This window comes from Phoca vitulina, unplaced genomic scaffold, assembly GCF_004348235.1.
Source record: "Phoca vitulina isolate PV1807 unplaced genomic scaffold, GSC_HSeal_1.0 scaffold4, whole genome shotgun sequence".
Taxonomy (NCBI): Eukaryota; Metazoa; Chordata; class Mammalia; order Carnivora; family Phocidae; genus Phoca; species Phoca vitulina.
In genome coordinates this window covers 52,596,149-52,614,061 of record NW_022589707.1, presented here as the reverse complement: position 1 = coordinate 52,614,061, position 17,913 = coordinate 52,596,149, and the positions used below count along the sequence as shown (strand labels likewise).

General features: G+C 36.1%; 1 protein-coding gene across 12 annotated transcripts in view; it reads right to left on the bottom strand.

Moving 5' to 3' along the window:
• DGKB (diacylglycerol kinase beta) overlaps window positions 1–17,913 on the bottom strand; it is a 794,581-nt gene that overhangs the window by 206,249 nt on the left and 570,419 nt on the right. For all 12 annotated transcript variants that reach the window (XM_032402009.1, XM_032402007.1, XM_032402005.1 and 9 more), the window contains one exon: window positions 8,073–8,163. In XM_032402009.1, the coding sequence (XP_032257900.1) occupies window positions 8,073–8,163 (91 nt within the window). The remainder of the gene's footprint in view (window positions 1–8,072; window positions 8,164–17,913) is intronic.

The window sequence follows — 17,913 nt, the reverse complement described above, 5'->3', positions numbered from 1 at the left end:
CGGGGTCTTTTCTGGTTCCATACAAATTTTAGGATTATTTGTTCCATTTCTTTGAAGAAAGTGGATGGTATTTTGATGGGGATTGCATTGAATGTGTAGATTGCTCTAGGTAGGATTGACATCTTCACAATATTTGTTCTTCCAATCCATGAGCATGGAACGTTTTTCCATTTCTTTGTGTCTTCCTCAATTTCTTTCATGAGTATTTTATAGTTTTCTGAGTACAGATCCTTTGCCTCTTTGGTTAGATTTATTCCTAGGTATCTGATGGTTTTGGGTGCAATTGTAAATGGGATCGACTCCTTAATTTCTCTTTCTTCTGACTTGTTGTTGGTGTATAGGAATGCCACTGACTTCTGTGCATTGATTTTATATCCTGCCACTTTACTGAATTCCTGTATGAGTTCTAGCAGTTTTGGGGTGGAGTCTTTGGGATTTTCCACATAAAGTATCATATCATCTGCAAAGAGTGAGAGGTTGACTTCTTCTTTGCCAATTTCGATGCCTTTGATTTCTTTCTGTTGTCTGATTGCTGTGGCTAGGACTTCCAATACTATGTTGAATAGCAGTGGTGATAGTGGACATCCCTGCCGCGTTCCTGACCTTAGGGGGAAAGCTCTCAGTTTTTCCCCATTGAGAATGATATTCGCTGTAGGTTTTTCATAGATGGCTTTTATGATATTGAGGTATGTACCCTCTATGCCTATACTCTGAAGAGTTTTGATCAAGAAAGGATGCTGTACTTTGTCAAATGCTTCTTCTGCATCTATTGAGAGGATCATATGATTCTTGTTCTTTCTTTTGTTAATGTATTGTATCACGTTGATTGATTTGCGGATGTTGAGCCAACCTTGTAGCCCAAGGATAAATCCGACTTGGTCGTGGTGAATGATCCTTTTAATGTACTGTTGGATCCTATTGGCTAGTATTTTGGTGAGAATTTTTGCATCCATGTTCATCAGGGATATTGGTCTGTAATTCTCCTTTTTGATGGGGTCTTTGTCTGGTTTTGGGATCAAGGTAATGCTGGCCTCATAAAATGAGTTTGGAAGTTTTCCTTCCATTTCTATTTTTTGGAACAGTTTCAGAAGGATAGGTATTAATTCTTCTTGAAATGTTTGGTAGAATTCCCCTGGGAAGCCATCTGGCCCTGGGCTTTTGTGTTTTGGGAGATTTTTGATGACTGCTTCTATTTCCTTAGTGGTTATAGGTCTGTTCAGGTTTTCTATTTCTTCCTGGTTCAGTTTTGGTAGTTGATACATCTCTAGGAATGCATCCATTACTTCCAGGTTATCTAATTTGCTGGCATAGAGTTGCTCATAATATGTTCTTATAATTGTTTGTATTTCTTTGGTGTTGGTTGTGATCTCTCCTCTTTCAGTCATGATTTTGTCGATTTGGGTCATTTCTCTTTTCTTTTTGATAAGTCTGGCCAGGGGCTTATCAATCTTGTTAATTCTTTCAAAGAACCAGCTCCTAGTTTCATTGATCTATTCTACTGTTCTTTTGGTTTCTATTTCATTGATTTCTGCACTGATCTTTATTATTTCTCTTTTCCTGCTGGGTTTAGGCTTTATTTGCTGTTCTTTCTCCAGCTCCTTTAGGTGTAGGGTTAGGTTGTGTACTTGAGACCTTTCTTGTTTCTTGAGAAAGGCTTGTATTGCTATATACTTTCCTCTTAGGACTGCCTTTGCTGTATCCCAAAGATTTTGAATAGTTGTGTTTTCATTTTCATTGGTTTCCATGAATTTTTTTAATTCTTCTTTAATTTCCTGGTTGACCCATTCATTCTTCAGTAGGATGCTCTTTAGCCTCCATGTATTTGAGTTCTTTCCGACTTTCCTCTTGTGATTGAGTTCTAGTTTCAAAGCATTGTGGTCTGAAAATATGCAGGGGATGATCCCAATCTTCTGGTACCGGTTGAGACCTGATTTATGACCTAGGATGTGATCTATTCTGGAGAATGTTCCATGGGCACTAGAGAAGAATGTGTATTCCGTTGCTTTGGGATGGAATGTTCTGAATATGTCTGTGAAGTCCATTTGGTCCAGTGTGTCATTTAAAGTCTGTATTTCCTTGTTGATCTTTTGCTTAGACGATCTGTCCATTTCAGTGAGGGGGGTGTTAAAGTCCCCCACTATTATTGTATTGTTGTCAATGTGTTTCTTTGCTTTTGTTATTAACTGCCTTATATAATTGGCTGCTCCCATGTTAGGGGCATAGATATTTACAATTGTTAGATCTTCTTGTTGGGTAGACCCTTTAAATATGATATAGTGTCCTTCCTCATCTCTTATTACAGTCTTTGGTTTAAAATCTAATTTGTCTGATATAAGGATTGCCACCCCAGCTTTCTTTTGGTGTCCATTAGCATGGTAAATGGTTTTCCACGCCCTCACTTTCAATCTGGGGGTGTCTTTGGGTCTAAAATGAGTCTCTTGCAGACAGCATATCGATGGGTCTTGTTTTTTAATCCAATCTGATAGCCTGTGTCTTTTGATTGGGGCATTTAGCCCATTTACATTCAGGGTAACTATTGAAAGATAGGAATTCAGTGCCATTGTATTGCCTGTAAAGTGACTGTTACTGTATATTGTTTGTGTTCCTTTCTGGTCTATGTTGCTTTTAGGCTCTCTCTTTGCTTAGAGGACCCCTTTCAATATTTGTTTTAGGGCTGGTTTCGTGTTTGCAAATTCCTTTAGTTTTTGTTTGTCCTGGAAGCTTTTGATCTCTCCTTCAATTTTCAATGACAGCCTAGCTGGATATAGTATTCTTGGCTGCATATTTTTCTCATTTAGTGCTCTGAATATGTCCTGCCAGTCCTTTCTGGCCTGCCAGGTCTCTGTGGATAAGTCTGTTGCCAATCTAATGTTTCTACCATTGTAGGTTACATATCTCTTCTCCCGAGCTGCTTTCAGGATTTTCTCTTTGTCTCTGAGACTCGTAAGTTTTACTATTAGATGTCGGGGTGTTGACCTATTTTTATTGATTTTGAGAGGGGTTCTCTGTGCTTCCTGGATTTTGATGCCTGTTTCCTTCCCCAAATTAGGGAAGTTCTCTGCTATAATTTGCTCCATTATACCTTCTGCCCCTCTCTCTCTTTCTTCTTCTTCTGGGATCCCAATTATTCTAATGTTGTTTCGTCTTATGGTATCGTTTATCTCTCGAATTCTGCCCTCGTGATCCAGTAGTTGTTTATCTCTCTTTTTCTCAGCTTCTTTATTTTCCATCATTTGGTCTTCTATCTCACTGATTCTTTCTTCTGCCTCATTTATCCTAGCAGTTAGCGCCCCCATATTCGATTGCACCTCATTAATAGCCTTTTTGATTTCTACTTGGTTAGATTTTAGTTCTTTTACTTCTCCAGAAAGGGTTTCTCTAATAACTTCCATGCTTTTTTCAAGCCCAGCTAGTATCTTTAAAGTGATGATTCTGAACTCTAGATCTGACATCGTACTAATGTCCGTATTGAGTAGGTCCCTGGCAGTCGGTACTACCTCTTGTTCTTTTTGTTGAGGTGATTTTTTCCGTCTTGTCATTTTGTGCAGAGGAGAATAGATTAATGAGAGAACAAAATGCTAGCAGGGTAACAACGTCCCCAGAAAATATACTCTAAACAAATCAGAAAAGACCTGAAGCAGTGGGAAAAGAAAGGGAAAGAGAGAAAAAAGAAAAAGAAAGAAAAAAAGAAAAAAGAAAAAGATAAAGATAAAGATAAAAACAAACAAAAGCAGAACAAAACAAAACAAAATAAAAACAGAATGTGATCACATATGATCAGGCTGGTTTATAGATCAGTGCCACACACTAGATTTTGGGTGTATTTTGGTCTGTTAAAAGAAAGTCCCTCCCAAAATTTTAAAGAAAGAAAAACTTATATATGTACAAAAATAAGGGTTGATATGATGAAGGGATGGAATATGACTGTAAAGATGGAAATTATAAAAAATTTTAAAAAAGGATTTGATAAGTTGTTTGAAAAAAGAAAGAAGAGGATTAAAAAAAAAAAGAAAAAGAAAGAAAAAAGGGAGAGTGTGATCAGGCAGGGGAGTAGAAAAAAACCATACACTAGAGATTTAGAGTATATTTTGATCTGTTAGAAGAAACTATCTCAAGATTTTAAAGAGAGAACAACTTATATATATATGCCAAAAATACGGGTAACTACTATGAAGGGATAGAATATGACTTTAAAAATGAAAAATAAAAATGTTTTTTTTTAAAAAAGGGATTGATAAGATGTTGGTTGAAAAAGGGAAAAAGAAAAATTCAAAAAAAAAGAAAAAAGGAAAAAAGAAAAAAAAGACAGTTAAAAAAAATAATTAACTTTGAAAGACTAAAGAATCATGGTAAAAAAGCCATGAATTCTATGTGCAGTATTCCCCTAGCGCTGGAGTTCTGCCATTCTCATTGATCGGTAAACTTGGTCTTGGCTGGCTGTTCTCGCTGATCTTCTGGGGGAGGGGCCTGTTGCCGTGGTTTCCAAATGTCTTTGCCGGAGGCAAAATTGCCCCGCCCTTGCCGGTCCGGGCTAAGTCATCTGCTCGGGTTTGCTCTCCGGAGCTTTTGTTCCCTGCAAGCTTTCCGTTCGGCTTTGGAGGCGGAGAGTGAAAATGGCGGCCTCCCAGTCTCCGCCCCGGAGGAGCCGAGAACTCGGGGTCCCGCTCCTCAGCGAGCCCCCAGAGAAAAGCAGTCAGTCACTCCCGTCTCCCCGGTCTCCGGCCGCACTCCGCGCTCCCCCGGCCTGTGACCGCACCTTTCTATCTGGCACCCGACCCCGGGTGGAGTCTCCAAACCCAGCAGATCCCCGCGGTGCGCTCCCGCACCTCTCCTTCCGGGGGACGAAGGTGAGTCTCCCCGGATCTGCCGCTTGTTGGGTCCCTGCTGGAGGAGCAGTGGCCCGACTGTGCCGCGGATCACGGTTTATAGCAACCCCGAGCTGAGAGCCCGCAGCTCGGCTCCATCTCTGCAGCTGGCTTCCCTGCTCCGATACCTGGGAGCTCTGCCGCACTCAGGCACCCCCGGTCTTTCTGTGACCCCGAGGGTCCTGAGACCACACTGTCCCGCGAGGGTTCCACCCCCCACTTCGCCACCAGAGTGACGTCCCTCAGCGGAGCCGACTTCTAAAAGTTCCGATTTTGTGCTCCGCGGCTCTATCACTTGCCAGAAGCGGCCGACGGAGGCCCCTCCCCCGCCGTCTATCCTCCCGAATAACGCCTCGGATTCACTTCTCCGCACGTCCTACCTTCCAGAAAGTGGTCGCTTTTCTGTTCAGAGAGTTGTTGCTATTCTTTTCTTCGATCTCCTGTTGAGTTTGTAGGTGTTCAGAATGGTTTGATCCCTATCCAGCTGAATTCCTGAGAGGAGACGAAATCCAGGTCTCCTACTCCTCCGCCATCTTGCTCCGCCCCTTCATTATTGTTTTAATTTGCATTTCTTTGATGACATGATGTGGAGCATCATTTCATGTTTATTTTTTTATTTTTTTTTTTATTTTTTTTTTTTTTTTAAAGATTTTATTTATTTATTTGAGAGAGAGAGAATGAGAGACAGAGAGCACGAGCGGGAAGAGGGTCAGAGGGAGAAGCAGACCCCCCGCTGAGCAGGGAGCCCGATGCGGGACTCGATCCCGGGACTCCAGGATCATGACCTGAGCCGAAGGCAGTCGCTTAACCAACTGAGCCACCCAGGCGCCCTCATTTCATGTTTATTTGCCATCTGTATATCTTTTTTGGTGATTTTTTTCAATGGGGTTGTTTATTTTCTTATTAAGTTTTTAAGAGTCTGTGTATTTTGGATTAACAGTCTCTTGTCAGACATACCTTCGCAATTATTTTCTGTTTGTGGTTTGTTTTCTCATTCTCTTGACATTGTCTTTGACAGAGCAGAAGTTTTTTAATTTCAGTGAAGTCCAGCTTATCAATTATATTTTCCACTGATCGTGCCTTTGGTGTTGTGTCTAAAAAGGCATCATGATACCCAAGGCCATCTATGGGCCTATCCTCCTATGTTATCTTCTAGAAATTTTACAGTTGTGCATTTCACATTTAGGTCTGTGATCCATCCTGAGCTCATTTTTGTTAAAGGTGAATTCATTTTTTTAGATTTTTTTTTTTTGTTGTTCCACAAATATCCAGTTGTTCCATCACCATTAGTTAAAAAGACCTCCCTTACTCCATTGCATTGTCTGTCTTCCTTTGTCAAAGACAGCTGAGTGTATTTATGGGGTGGGTCTATTTCTAGGTTCTCTATTCTGCTCCACTGATCAATTCATCTGTTCTCTAACCAACACTGCACTGTCTTGATTATGGTAGCTTTATAGTAAGACTTGGAGTCAGGTAGTATCAGCCCTCCAGCTTTGTTCTCCTTAAACATTGTGTTGGCCATTCTGGGTCTTTTGACTCTCTATATAAACTTTAGAATCAGTTTATTGATACACACACACACACACACACACACAAATTGCTGGGATTTTGACTGAGATTGTTTTGAATCAACTGATCAAGGTGGGTAGAACTGACATCTTGACAAGACTGAGTTTTCCTATCCATGGAACATCCATTTCTCCTAGTTCAACTTTTTTTTCAATCTGTATTTAGTGGTAGGATGAGGTAAGGAGAGGTGCAAGAGGTTTCAGAGTATCCACCCTACATTCAACCAGAGGCCATACTTTTTTTTTCATTTTTGCCTTCTGCTACAGATTGTCTTTGAGCATAGGTTTCTGAAGGTAAGAAAGGATCAAAATCCACTATATTAAGAATTTTTTAAAGTAATGATTTTTGAAGGTAAAGGGATATTTTTATTTTTTATAAATATATATGCACATATATAATTACCTAAATATATCACTCTCTACAGATGTATATAAATACATACATATATAAATCTTGATGAATACTAATCACAGAAAGTCCATGTTGAGCCCAAATCCTTCATCTTTTGTGATTATATTCTTTTTTGGGGTTATGATCTGATTCAGTCAAGAAGGGTATTTTCCATTCCAAGATCATCAATTCTACTTCTACTTCAATTTATCCACCCAAAATTCCAAAAAATGTTACATTTTGAAATAGTGCCACTTTTGCTCTCATTATCATTTAACAGTAAATTAGAAAGCTAGAATAATGAAAAACTTAGCCAGGCCATTATGATCTAACGGGTCCATAACTACTTTTGTTTACCAAACTTATTACCTGAGTATGTGCCACTAATTATTTAGGTCTCAGTAGACAAGTTATGCATTTATTTTTAAAATAAAAAGTGTTGAAGCCAATATTTCACAAATCATATCAGCTAGTCATTAGGTATTCTGGTTTCATAATTCTATTCCTTTGGTTTGTCTTTGCCACTCATCAAAATATAACTTTTCCTTTTTCTTTACCCCCTAAAATCCCTCAATAAAACTAAGTAATTTTCTATTATAACCCATCTCCAAAAATTTTAGTCGTACTGTATCTATATTTTTTTGGTAGACCTATTTGCTCCAAATCTTTTCAAAGTGTGTCTTTTCTTGCTATCTTTGCTCTCTTTGGCTTTTCCACTTCCTATAAATGTAATGGGGAAATGGCAACCTCAGGAACTGAGAAAAATCTAGTTAATGAAAGGGAATGGAATGAAAAAGTATTTTTTTAACCTTTATTCATGAAAGTAAGTACAATTTCTGCAAACTGTGTTTTAAAGGTTATAAGATATTGAGACTGAAAATAAGGGTTTTTTTTTTTTTTGTATGTATCTTGCAATTTTTTTTTTCTCTTCAAATACTTTCCTTTATTTTACATTTTTCTATCCACACTATGCCTAGTAACTTCTCCATTGAGTTCTAAACTTCTCCATTGTTCCACCTCTCATCCTTTAATACTGTATTAAAACAACTCATACTCAAAACTTAACTTTATGCTAATAATTCAGAGTGCTAGAATCCCAATAAGTGACAGAAATGAAATTTTAGAATTGTGAGTTAAAGCTATGTGGATTGCTCAAAGCATAACTCCTTACATGGGCTGGAAAAAACATATTGATAACCAAACTCAAGTCATTTCATTGTATTACAAAATATAATTAATTTTTCTTACTTCTATTTCTACAGATTCATGTAGCTTCTTGCAGGTGGCTGAGAAAGTTTCAGATGTGCCAAACTCAAAATACCAAAATTTGTTCTTCATTCTGGAAAAGGAAAGGAAGAAGCAGCTTAGGCAATTATCAATAACAGAAGGGATTTTTTAAAATTAAGTAGCCCTGTCTGGTATTATAAGTCATAAAAAAGGTTTGAGGACATATAACATTCATAATGTAATAGATGGTCACATAATTTTCAAAGCTTAAATGTTGGTGTCAAACTGTATGATTGCCCCTGAGGGAATTACAGGAATGTGTTGATCTGACAGATTCAAGTATACCTTTGACTTTTCTATATATTGGTTGCTCAGATTTTAAAATATGATTTTAGTGCTTATAAATCTTAGCTTGATCTTAGACAACTTGATTTAGACCAGCCACTCTGTAATCATAAAGAGAAAAAACAGCTGGGGCTTTTTATGAGAAAAACAAGATTAAGCTAACTATGCTAAATTTTTCTCGATAGTTATGCATTCATTAGAAATTGGCATGATTGGATAGCATATTAAAAAGAAAAAAATCGTAGTTATCCATAAAGCTAAAATTTAGTAACTTTAGGATAACTATTCATTATTTTTTAAGATAGTGTCCACCTTTCTATGAATAATAGTGAGAAATTATGATACAATATACAAGAACTAAAGAAGTGGTAATAGTATTTTATCAATATAACAAGAGTTACAAAGAAAATATGGTTTAAAATATTTCAGTATCAAAATTTATTTTCTTCCATGACCCAATAACAATCTCTTTGTGCCTGGTAAATAAATTTATGATCATTTAATGTAATTTTACAAGGACTGACTAGATTTTTATATTACCCAATACTGGATTTAAAAATTCATTCTCATGAAAAAAATGCAGTTTTTAATTATACATATTTTAACAAGGTTTTATGCCCTTAATTAGAAGAAAATATGGGTAAAAGGAGATACATGTTTTCACACATACAGGCAAAACAAAAATTTTTGTCATATTCAAATCTATCTCTCATATTATATTACTCTTTTTGACTTAGAAATATTGATGTGTGCTTTTCACATTACAACATAAAACATTTCAACAATACATTTGGCAAGGACCTTACTATTTAATTCAGCCCTATTATTTGTTATGGTAAACAATATGGAACCTAATTCAGTGTTTATTATTACACTGTGTTGAATAGAGTTCTGTGATATGAAACTACAAATTATAAAAGTAATCTCATTTACCTAGACATATTCAGTAATACAGCCTCATACAAGATCTTATTTCCTTACAAAATTTTCCATAGCCTTTCTTGTATCAATTGCCTTACCTGTGCTGGTAATCTGAAAATTTCCTATTCCTAGGATTCTGGTACCATGAACCCTCATTCTTTTCTAGAGAATATTTTCCTTGAGTTATGACCTGAGTTCATATATCTGAGTAGTTAAAAATAGATGATAGCTAATTTGATAGAACAGGGGCAAACATTTAACATCAAGATCTGTGGGCCTAAGCCTACATGCAAATTTATATTAAATTAATGCAAATATCTGCTTCAGAGAATATATGTAATTTTACAAATTTATTCACTGACTGAAGTTACAAAAATTAAAAATATTTTCCTATTGACTCATCATTCTGATGAAAACATGTTATTCAATAAATTGAGAGAGAAATATTCGTCATATGCAGTAGTTTTGAGACAACCTTAGAATAATAATAAGCAGATGTTTTACGACTGTTTGGAATTGTCTTTCTACATTCAGCAAGTTTTCTAGTAACATTTTTGCGTTAGCATTTTATCCAGACCTTCCTGGATTCATTTACTCATCCATTCATACAAATATTTAGCAAGGACAGCAACTTCCATATGCTACTGTAATAAGTTCTAAATATATAAATATGAATACAATTATCTTTGTCTCCAAGGAACTCAGAATGTTGTAAGATGATGGGCATATAAGTTCATTAAAAAGTTAATGCTCTACAAAAATATGAGCCAAGTGTTACGGGGAAACATTTCAGTGAGTCAACTACTTTTACCCGGGAGGGTCCAGAGAGCTTTAGAAGAGAAGGTGACATTTGCATTGGTTAAGTCAAAGGAGGCAAACAAAGAAGAAAGACAAGTTCTGGGCAGTTTTAGGAGTGCAGAATGACTTAAGAGAATGCTGGGTATGAGCTAACAAGGGTCTGTTTCAGAACGTGTATGTCAAGTTAAGGGGTTTGGACCTGATATTCTAGATTAATAGGATGCTGACAGAAGTTTATTACCAGTCAAGTGACATAGCCAGTTGTGTTATATGAGCAATAAGTTTAGCAGGAATGAGTAAGAGGGCTAAAATGTTGAATGCTGGTAGTGTGAACAGAAATGTGGCTGTTGGAACAGTACAAATGAAATATCATTGAAGGCCTCAACCAAGTGGGGGGGGAAATGGAGAAGAGAGGCTCAATCCAAGGAGCGTAAATGAGGTAGCACCGATAGGAATCTAATCATATTACTAGACTGTACTAATTTCTGCCATACCAAAGTTATTTCTAAGTGTACATGTGGGAATACCAGAGCATTACTCTAGCAAAAGAAAGGCTTTGGGTTTATATTATGACAGGTTCTATCAGGGTTCTAATGAATACTGTATTGCAGTTTGAAAATTAAATATATGTATATATATATATATATATACACACACACACACAGACACACAGACATATGCACACACACACACAGACACACACACACACACACACATATATATACACACACAAGACTTCTTATTGCACATAAATGATTACTCCCTATTTTTTTCCACTCTACCCATCAAAATTCTTCATAGCTTAATTAGGATGATGGGGAGCTTGTATCAGCTAACCAAAATATACCAACTTTAGTAAATACATCACAAAAAAAGAAATTCTGAGAATTTACATTCAGCCTTTACTCACCATATTAGTTAGCATTACTGCTCATGTGCAAAGGCTGCTTTAAATTCTCCATTATTACAACCATTTTATGTTTCACTTAGATAAATATATGGAGGTAATAAAAAAACACATAGAATCAGATTCCACATGACAAATTAAGAGCTGTTAAATTTTATTTTTTCAACCAAACTGGTCTTTAGGTTGTAGAAATGCAAAAAAGCACATTTAAACATGTATGCTATTTATTTTTATGGCTCACATTAGAAAATGATCCAAATAATTCAAACTCAAATTTGTCAGAGAGAACCAATCTATAGCTTTGGACTTTAAGAGTAAGGTAACTCTGGATGTTTGACACACTATGAAATAGCCACACCAAAGTCAAATTTATTGTATTCTTAGACAGGTTTTGTGATTGTAGGTATGATGACAAATGTCCTACAAAAAGTTATTCATATTATTATAATTTTAATTAATATATTAAATCCTATTTCAATGAATTTAATTGTAAGTCTACAAGTTTCATTTTAATATTTAAAGTGCTTGGTTACCAGATGTTCAGGTAAAAATTTAGAAAAAAAATTAGTGCACATTTATCAAGATTTTCTTACTAATAGTAGCTTTGCCTCTTTTACATATCCTCAGGGAAATGTAAATGATCAGAAATTTTATTCAAGCAAAGAATCATTCTCATTATTATGAAATTTAGGTAACATTTAGTTCTCCAAGTTCTGAACTTTCAAATAGGTAATTTAATTTCTAGCAATATACTTTCCTTCGAATTTTTCTTCCTGGTATACATGTCTTTTGATCTGGTTTTAGTCTGCTAAGTATTGTAAATGCAGCAAACATAAAACAAACAAACGGAACATGAATTGCTAGTACATTTCCCAAAAAGAATAACAAAGAGCCTAATTAGATATTAAGCTCATTTCTAATGAAGATGCAACATACAGAGAGGGGTCAAACTGCCTCATTTATCTTGCTGTAGAAAGCTCAAAAGTCATAAACACACAGAAAGTTTTAATTCAGTGAAATTACTCTTAAATTAAAGGTCAACTTTTTCTCTCACAAATGTCTTGCTTCTATTTTTATTATATTATAAATACATATAAAATTACTAATATATTACTACTTAATATGTATAAAACTGAAAAGCCTTCTATTAGACACCTGAATCCCCTTTTCAAGTCCCTTTAACTAAGCTATTCTATCTACATTATATGGATAACATGCTCATCAGATTAGAAAATAAAACCTTTTTGATCACTGCTTTTCATATGAAAGTAAACACACAAGGTCTTAAGTAGCTTAGTTAAGAAGGATTTAAAACCAATACACTCTTCTAATCATTAAGGATGTTTCAAAAATCTCATCTCTTTCATTAGCTTTCTTTCACTTTTGTCCTGTTACGAAAGTATTTCAACAGTTAACTTCAAATCTGGTTTGAAAATTATTGTCTCGTGGAGAATAAGGTTTCTAACAACTCACTAACTTTAATGGTAAAATTCAGTCTCCCAATTCTATGGAATATGCTAGGAGCAGAGCAGCAATTGTAAACTTGTCTAACAATGTCCGTGACAAGAGCTGCAGTACTCGTAGCTCACAGTGATAGGGTCACTGTTGAAAGTGGGACATTTATGTCATAGAATCAATTCACTTTTATTTGTTTTCATTATCAAAAGGCATTACACACAACACTGGTTATACAGTTACTCATTTATTCTGAAACGTAGTGAGGTATTATGTTAAAAAGACACCACAAGCCGAGTAGTAGCCCCCCCCCCAACCGTGGGAAAAGCGCTCACGGGGTAGGGTGGGGGCCAGAAGGGGCTGGTAGGGGCGGGTAGGGGTGGGTAGGGGCGGCCGGACAGCAGGGTGGCAGGGCAGCAGGGCCGCGTCAGGGCCATGACCGACCATAGGTTAACACAGGGGTAATGGCTGGGGACACCTGCAGTTTATTACCTCTTGATATCAGTCAACTGTCATCTGTATGGACTAGAGTAATAGGCATTTGTTAAGAATGAACGCCTACCCAAGCAAATGAAATGAGCAATTTCTTTTTTTTCTTTCTTTCTTTATTTTTTCTTTTGATTGGTAACTATACCACACTAATAAATGGTTGTGAAAAAATAAATGGTTCAAAATTTGAGATTTTGGGATGAGTGACAACTTTTACTCCAGTTTATAAAAAAAATCATAGTATCAAAGATTTAAGTATATAAAGAGTTATATTTGCTTATACAAATTTCAAATGTGTGGCGCCTGGGTGGCTCAGTTGGTTAAGTGTCTGCCTTCAGCTCAGGTCGTGATCCCAGCGTCCTGGGATCGAGTCCCGTGTTTCTCCCTCTCCCTCTGCCTGCAGCTCCCCTTGCTTGTGCTCTCTCTCTCTCTCTCTGTCAAATAAATAAATAAAATCTTTAAAAAAATAAAATTAAAAAATAGAAATTTGAAACTATAATTTTATGGCAATTACTACCCATAAGAACATACTAGTGGCAGAGGTGACCTTATACTCTATATCATCAAATACTACACATTTGACTGATACCTTGAAACCCATGTTGTTGTTTTTTTAAATAACAATTTATACTCCTTTCATAGCAAGTGAATAATGTTGATAATATTATTTCATAAGGAAGCATCACAGCTGTAATGACTACAGTGGGGATATTTTATATTCATACCAAAGAGAGCAAACATTTTTCATCTCTCCAAACAATAGGTAAAGATATAATTTTTTTAAATGACATATAAAAAATGCTTGTATCTAATGCTTATTCATAAGATATGCTTGGTAAGTCCCCCAGAGACAATGAAACAAGCTATAGAAACTTCAGAAAGAATCATATAATACTCCATCTTAGTTTGTAAAAAAAAGATGGATATTCTAAAAATACAATTTTTAACCTGAATTACTTATATAAGTAAAGAAGTTTCTCATACAAAAGGATGCATCCAAAGATCAAAAAATTTCAGTAAGATTTTTCAATTATTTTTTCATTCTCTTTATAAAAGAAAGAATATGCGGTAATATAGGAGTGATTTCATATATAAGAACTTTCTATAGTAATGCAAATCAATTATTTCTTTCCTAAATATTTTCTTTTTTATTAGAAATAATTAGGAGAATTACAATGGAAAAGTATAAAAGCACTAGTGATGCCACATTGCAAAGTCCATACCAAAGAAGTATATATACAGAGTAAGTTCCCAGAGAGCAGTGATAAATTAATAATTATATGAAATGTAAAACTAAACCCATAAAATGTGTAAACAATGTCGAAGCATGTTTACAACAGAATATCTTTCAATAATAATTAGATCTTTACTATTAAATATTTCATAATATTAAAAGTTTCTCTAAGAAAATTGTTAGAAAGCTTAAATGAAATTTGTGATGGCAATAATTGCTACTGTTATTGAGCACAGCACCATCAGGTGAACCCAGTGAGGCTGAGAACTCATTCTCCCAACATCACATGGGAAGGAGCATAACCTAACTCAAGAAATCCTAGCTCTTTTGCCATACTGTCTCTCATTAAATACAATAATGAATGCAGCATCACCTGAAGCTTTTTTTCTAAGCCAAAAGGGAAATGTTAGAGGTCAGATAGGTCATCATTAGATGACTCCTTTGTTCATATTTCTATTTTAAAAGAACTTTTATTCCCCTCTCCTGAAATAAGCCGACTAAAGATAACAATGTAATCTAGAGCTGACCGATGGGACCCGAGGGGAGTACACTGTGTGGGCTTCTCTGAAAGATTTTCTACTCTGGTAAAGGGACACACACAAAGTGAAAGCTTCCCCTCCTTTCCTGTTTTTGCATGTGGTCAAGTAAGGAGGTTATAACTGGAGATGGAGCAGCCATCTTGCCGACATGAAGGAAAGGCACGGGAACCCAGAGATGCTAACCCAGTCCCTGAGAGAGCTAACTGCCTTATCCGCCACCTCCGAAACAGTCCCGTCTCTGGATTTCTACTCATGTGATATTTATAAACAAACTTTGATTTATTTTGTGTAGTCTGTTACTTGCAGCTGATGCACAGCTCACTTTTGTTTATAAGAGAATTTTCACATAAGTTATTATGAATGAGATATTTGGAAAATCTAAGTGAGGTGATCTATTTGTCATACAATACTATTTTCTAGATGTGAAATTCTATGGTAACAAATAAAGGAGTTAAGGTGGAGAATTTCTATTCAGCGTAATGACTTGTGCTTATCTTTTGACTAGACATGCCACTATAACTGAATTTGCTTCTGTCATCTGACTTGCTGCCCCCCCTGAATTTTCTAAGAATTATTTCCATGTATATATATTTGAAATAATTTTGGAAAAAAACTAAAAAAAAAAAATCCCTTTTTGAAGTGTCTCCATTTGCATCTGGATGTTTTTATTATATTCAATGAAGTCTGTAATGACTATTAAGCAGCGAGTAAGTTCATAAGTCTTACCTTCGCCCATCTCATATATCCAATAACTTAGAAACAGAGTCACCTGGTGATATGTGAATTGATGAAATACACCAGGATATCTGAGATCACTGTAGAAATATTTAAGATATAGTATTTCTCACTAATAAAAACAGGAATATGTAGGGCCTATCCAAAATTGATAGTTAAAATGTAATTAAGCTTTGTATGCCTCAATATAAAAGAAAGGTATGCTTTATTTAAATTGATTATTTTATTCATAATTAGAAAGCGTCTACTACATGAACACTGTCTTCAGTATGTTTAAAAACAAAAAGAGGAGGGGCACCTGGGTGGCTCAGTCGGTTAAGCATCTGCCTTCGGCTCAGGTCATGATCCCAGGGTCCTGGGATGGGGTCCTGGGATGGAGTCCTGCATCGTGCTCCCTGCTCAGCAGGGAGCCTGCTTCTCCCTCTATTTCTGGCCCTCCTCCCTGCTCATGCTCTCTCTCTCTCTCTCTCTCTCTAGCCCTCTCTCAAATAAATAAAATCTTTAAAAAATAAAAACAAAAATACGGAAGCACTACAAATGTGAGAATTAGCATGTCTCTATGCCTACCTCTGGATATCAGGGAAAGCTAGACTGCTCTTCTCTCTGGTGGGATAGGAACTCATTTATTCAATACTCTGAGCACCTAATCTAGGCATGGTACTACAAAAGGCATTGGAATTACATTTGTACATAAAATAAATCTCTGCTTGCACAACACTTAATTTCTAGTCAGGTAAATATATTAAATTATTTCATATTAATAGTTGTAAGTGTTAAAACAAAGGTTTACAGGATGCCGTAAGCAGGTACACAATAAAAGGGAATAGCAAGCTGAGGGTTCGGGGTGGGGGGTGTGGAGTGGGTTAGCCTGGTGATGGGTATTAAAGAGGGCACATACTGAATGGAGCACTGGGTGTTATACGCAATGAATCATGGAACACTACATCAAAAACTAATGATGTAATGTATGGTGATTAACATAATAATAATAAAAAAAGGGAATAGCAAGACTTCCTTAAGGAAGGAGATTGGTCAGGTTTTCCAAAGACTCTAACACAGTTCCTCAACCCATCCCTTTTGCCTTGTTCTTTTTTTTTTTTTTTTTTAAGATTTTATTTATTTGACAGAGAGAGACACAGCGAGAAAGGGAACACAAGCAGGGGGAGTGGGAGAGGGAGAAGCAGGCTTCCCGCCGAGCAGGGAGCCCGATGCGGGGTTTGATCCCAGGACCCTGGGATCATGACCTGAGCTGAAGGCAGACGCTTAACAACTGAGCCACCCAGGCGCCCCCTTTTTGCCTTGCTCCAATTCTATGATTACTAAGCAATCTGGGAGTTAATTTGTTTTTTCATGGATTTTGATGTCTACAAATATGATGTCCTGAATGATGGAACTGTATTCTAATCCCTGGAAAGGAATTACCACCTCTTCTCCTGTATTTTAAGTGATATACAGAATTTATTACTTGGTAAACTTGAGCAAATGAGTAAGAGCCTAATCACTTCAGAGTGCCATGATACAATTATGCTTTTGCATTTACCAAAATGAGGATGAGACTATAATCACACGCTTAAAATACTGCCTGGTGGGAGGCCTGCTAGGGAGACTAAAGAGCCTTCAGAGGCTGCAGGGACAATTCGCTGGATAAAATGAATGGAGTATGTTGAGCTAGATAGTGAAAGAATTGCTTGCTCACCTCCTCTCTTTCTGCCATCTACCAACTGATTCTCCTTTCTTCTCTTTCACTTTTTCTGTCTCTCTGTTTCGGTCACCCTCTCTCTCTTTTTCTCTGTCCTATTTGCTTTTACTGAATGTTCTAAACCAATCAATTATTTAAGCACCAGTTATAAGAATATAGTGTTAAAATAGTTCAACAGATACTTAAAATGTACCTACTTAGCTCTTGGGAAATTAATTAAATGCAAAAAAGTTTCAGCAAACTTACAGTAAAGACAGTTCCCGTTTTTTGTCCTGACTCATGGACAACTCCTACAACCAGAATATAAATTGATTGGTAACTTTGTACATTTAAGAACTACAAGGAGTTCGCATTATTAAATAGCTCTGTTTAATGACATTTGCTTTGCATACTAAAATATGAATGACAAATCACTAGACAAAACAGTTTCATAATATATTAGGAGTTCAACAGGAGGAAAAAGATATTATACAAATATTTTTGAGAACAGATTTACTTTCCATCACTGAAAAGCCAATTAATACTTCTCTATTACTATAGTCAGTATTATAGAGTAATTTTAAATTACTAATTATGTTCATTAGAACATATTATACCTTGTTGCATTTTAATGTTTCTCTTAACCAATTTTTAGGTGTTATATTTTACAAAACTTGCAAAAATAAAGAAAAAAAATTACACCTCTCTAGCTCCTTCACACATTATTTCCCTTACCTTTATTCTGTGAAGACTACCACGGT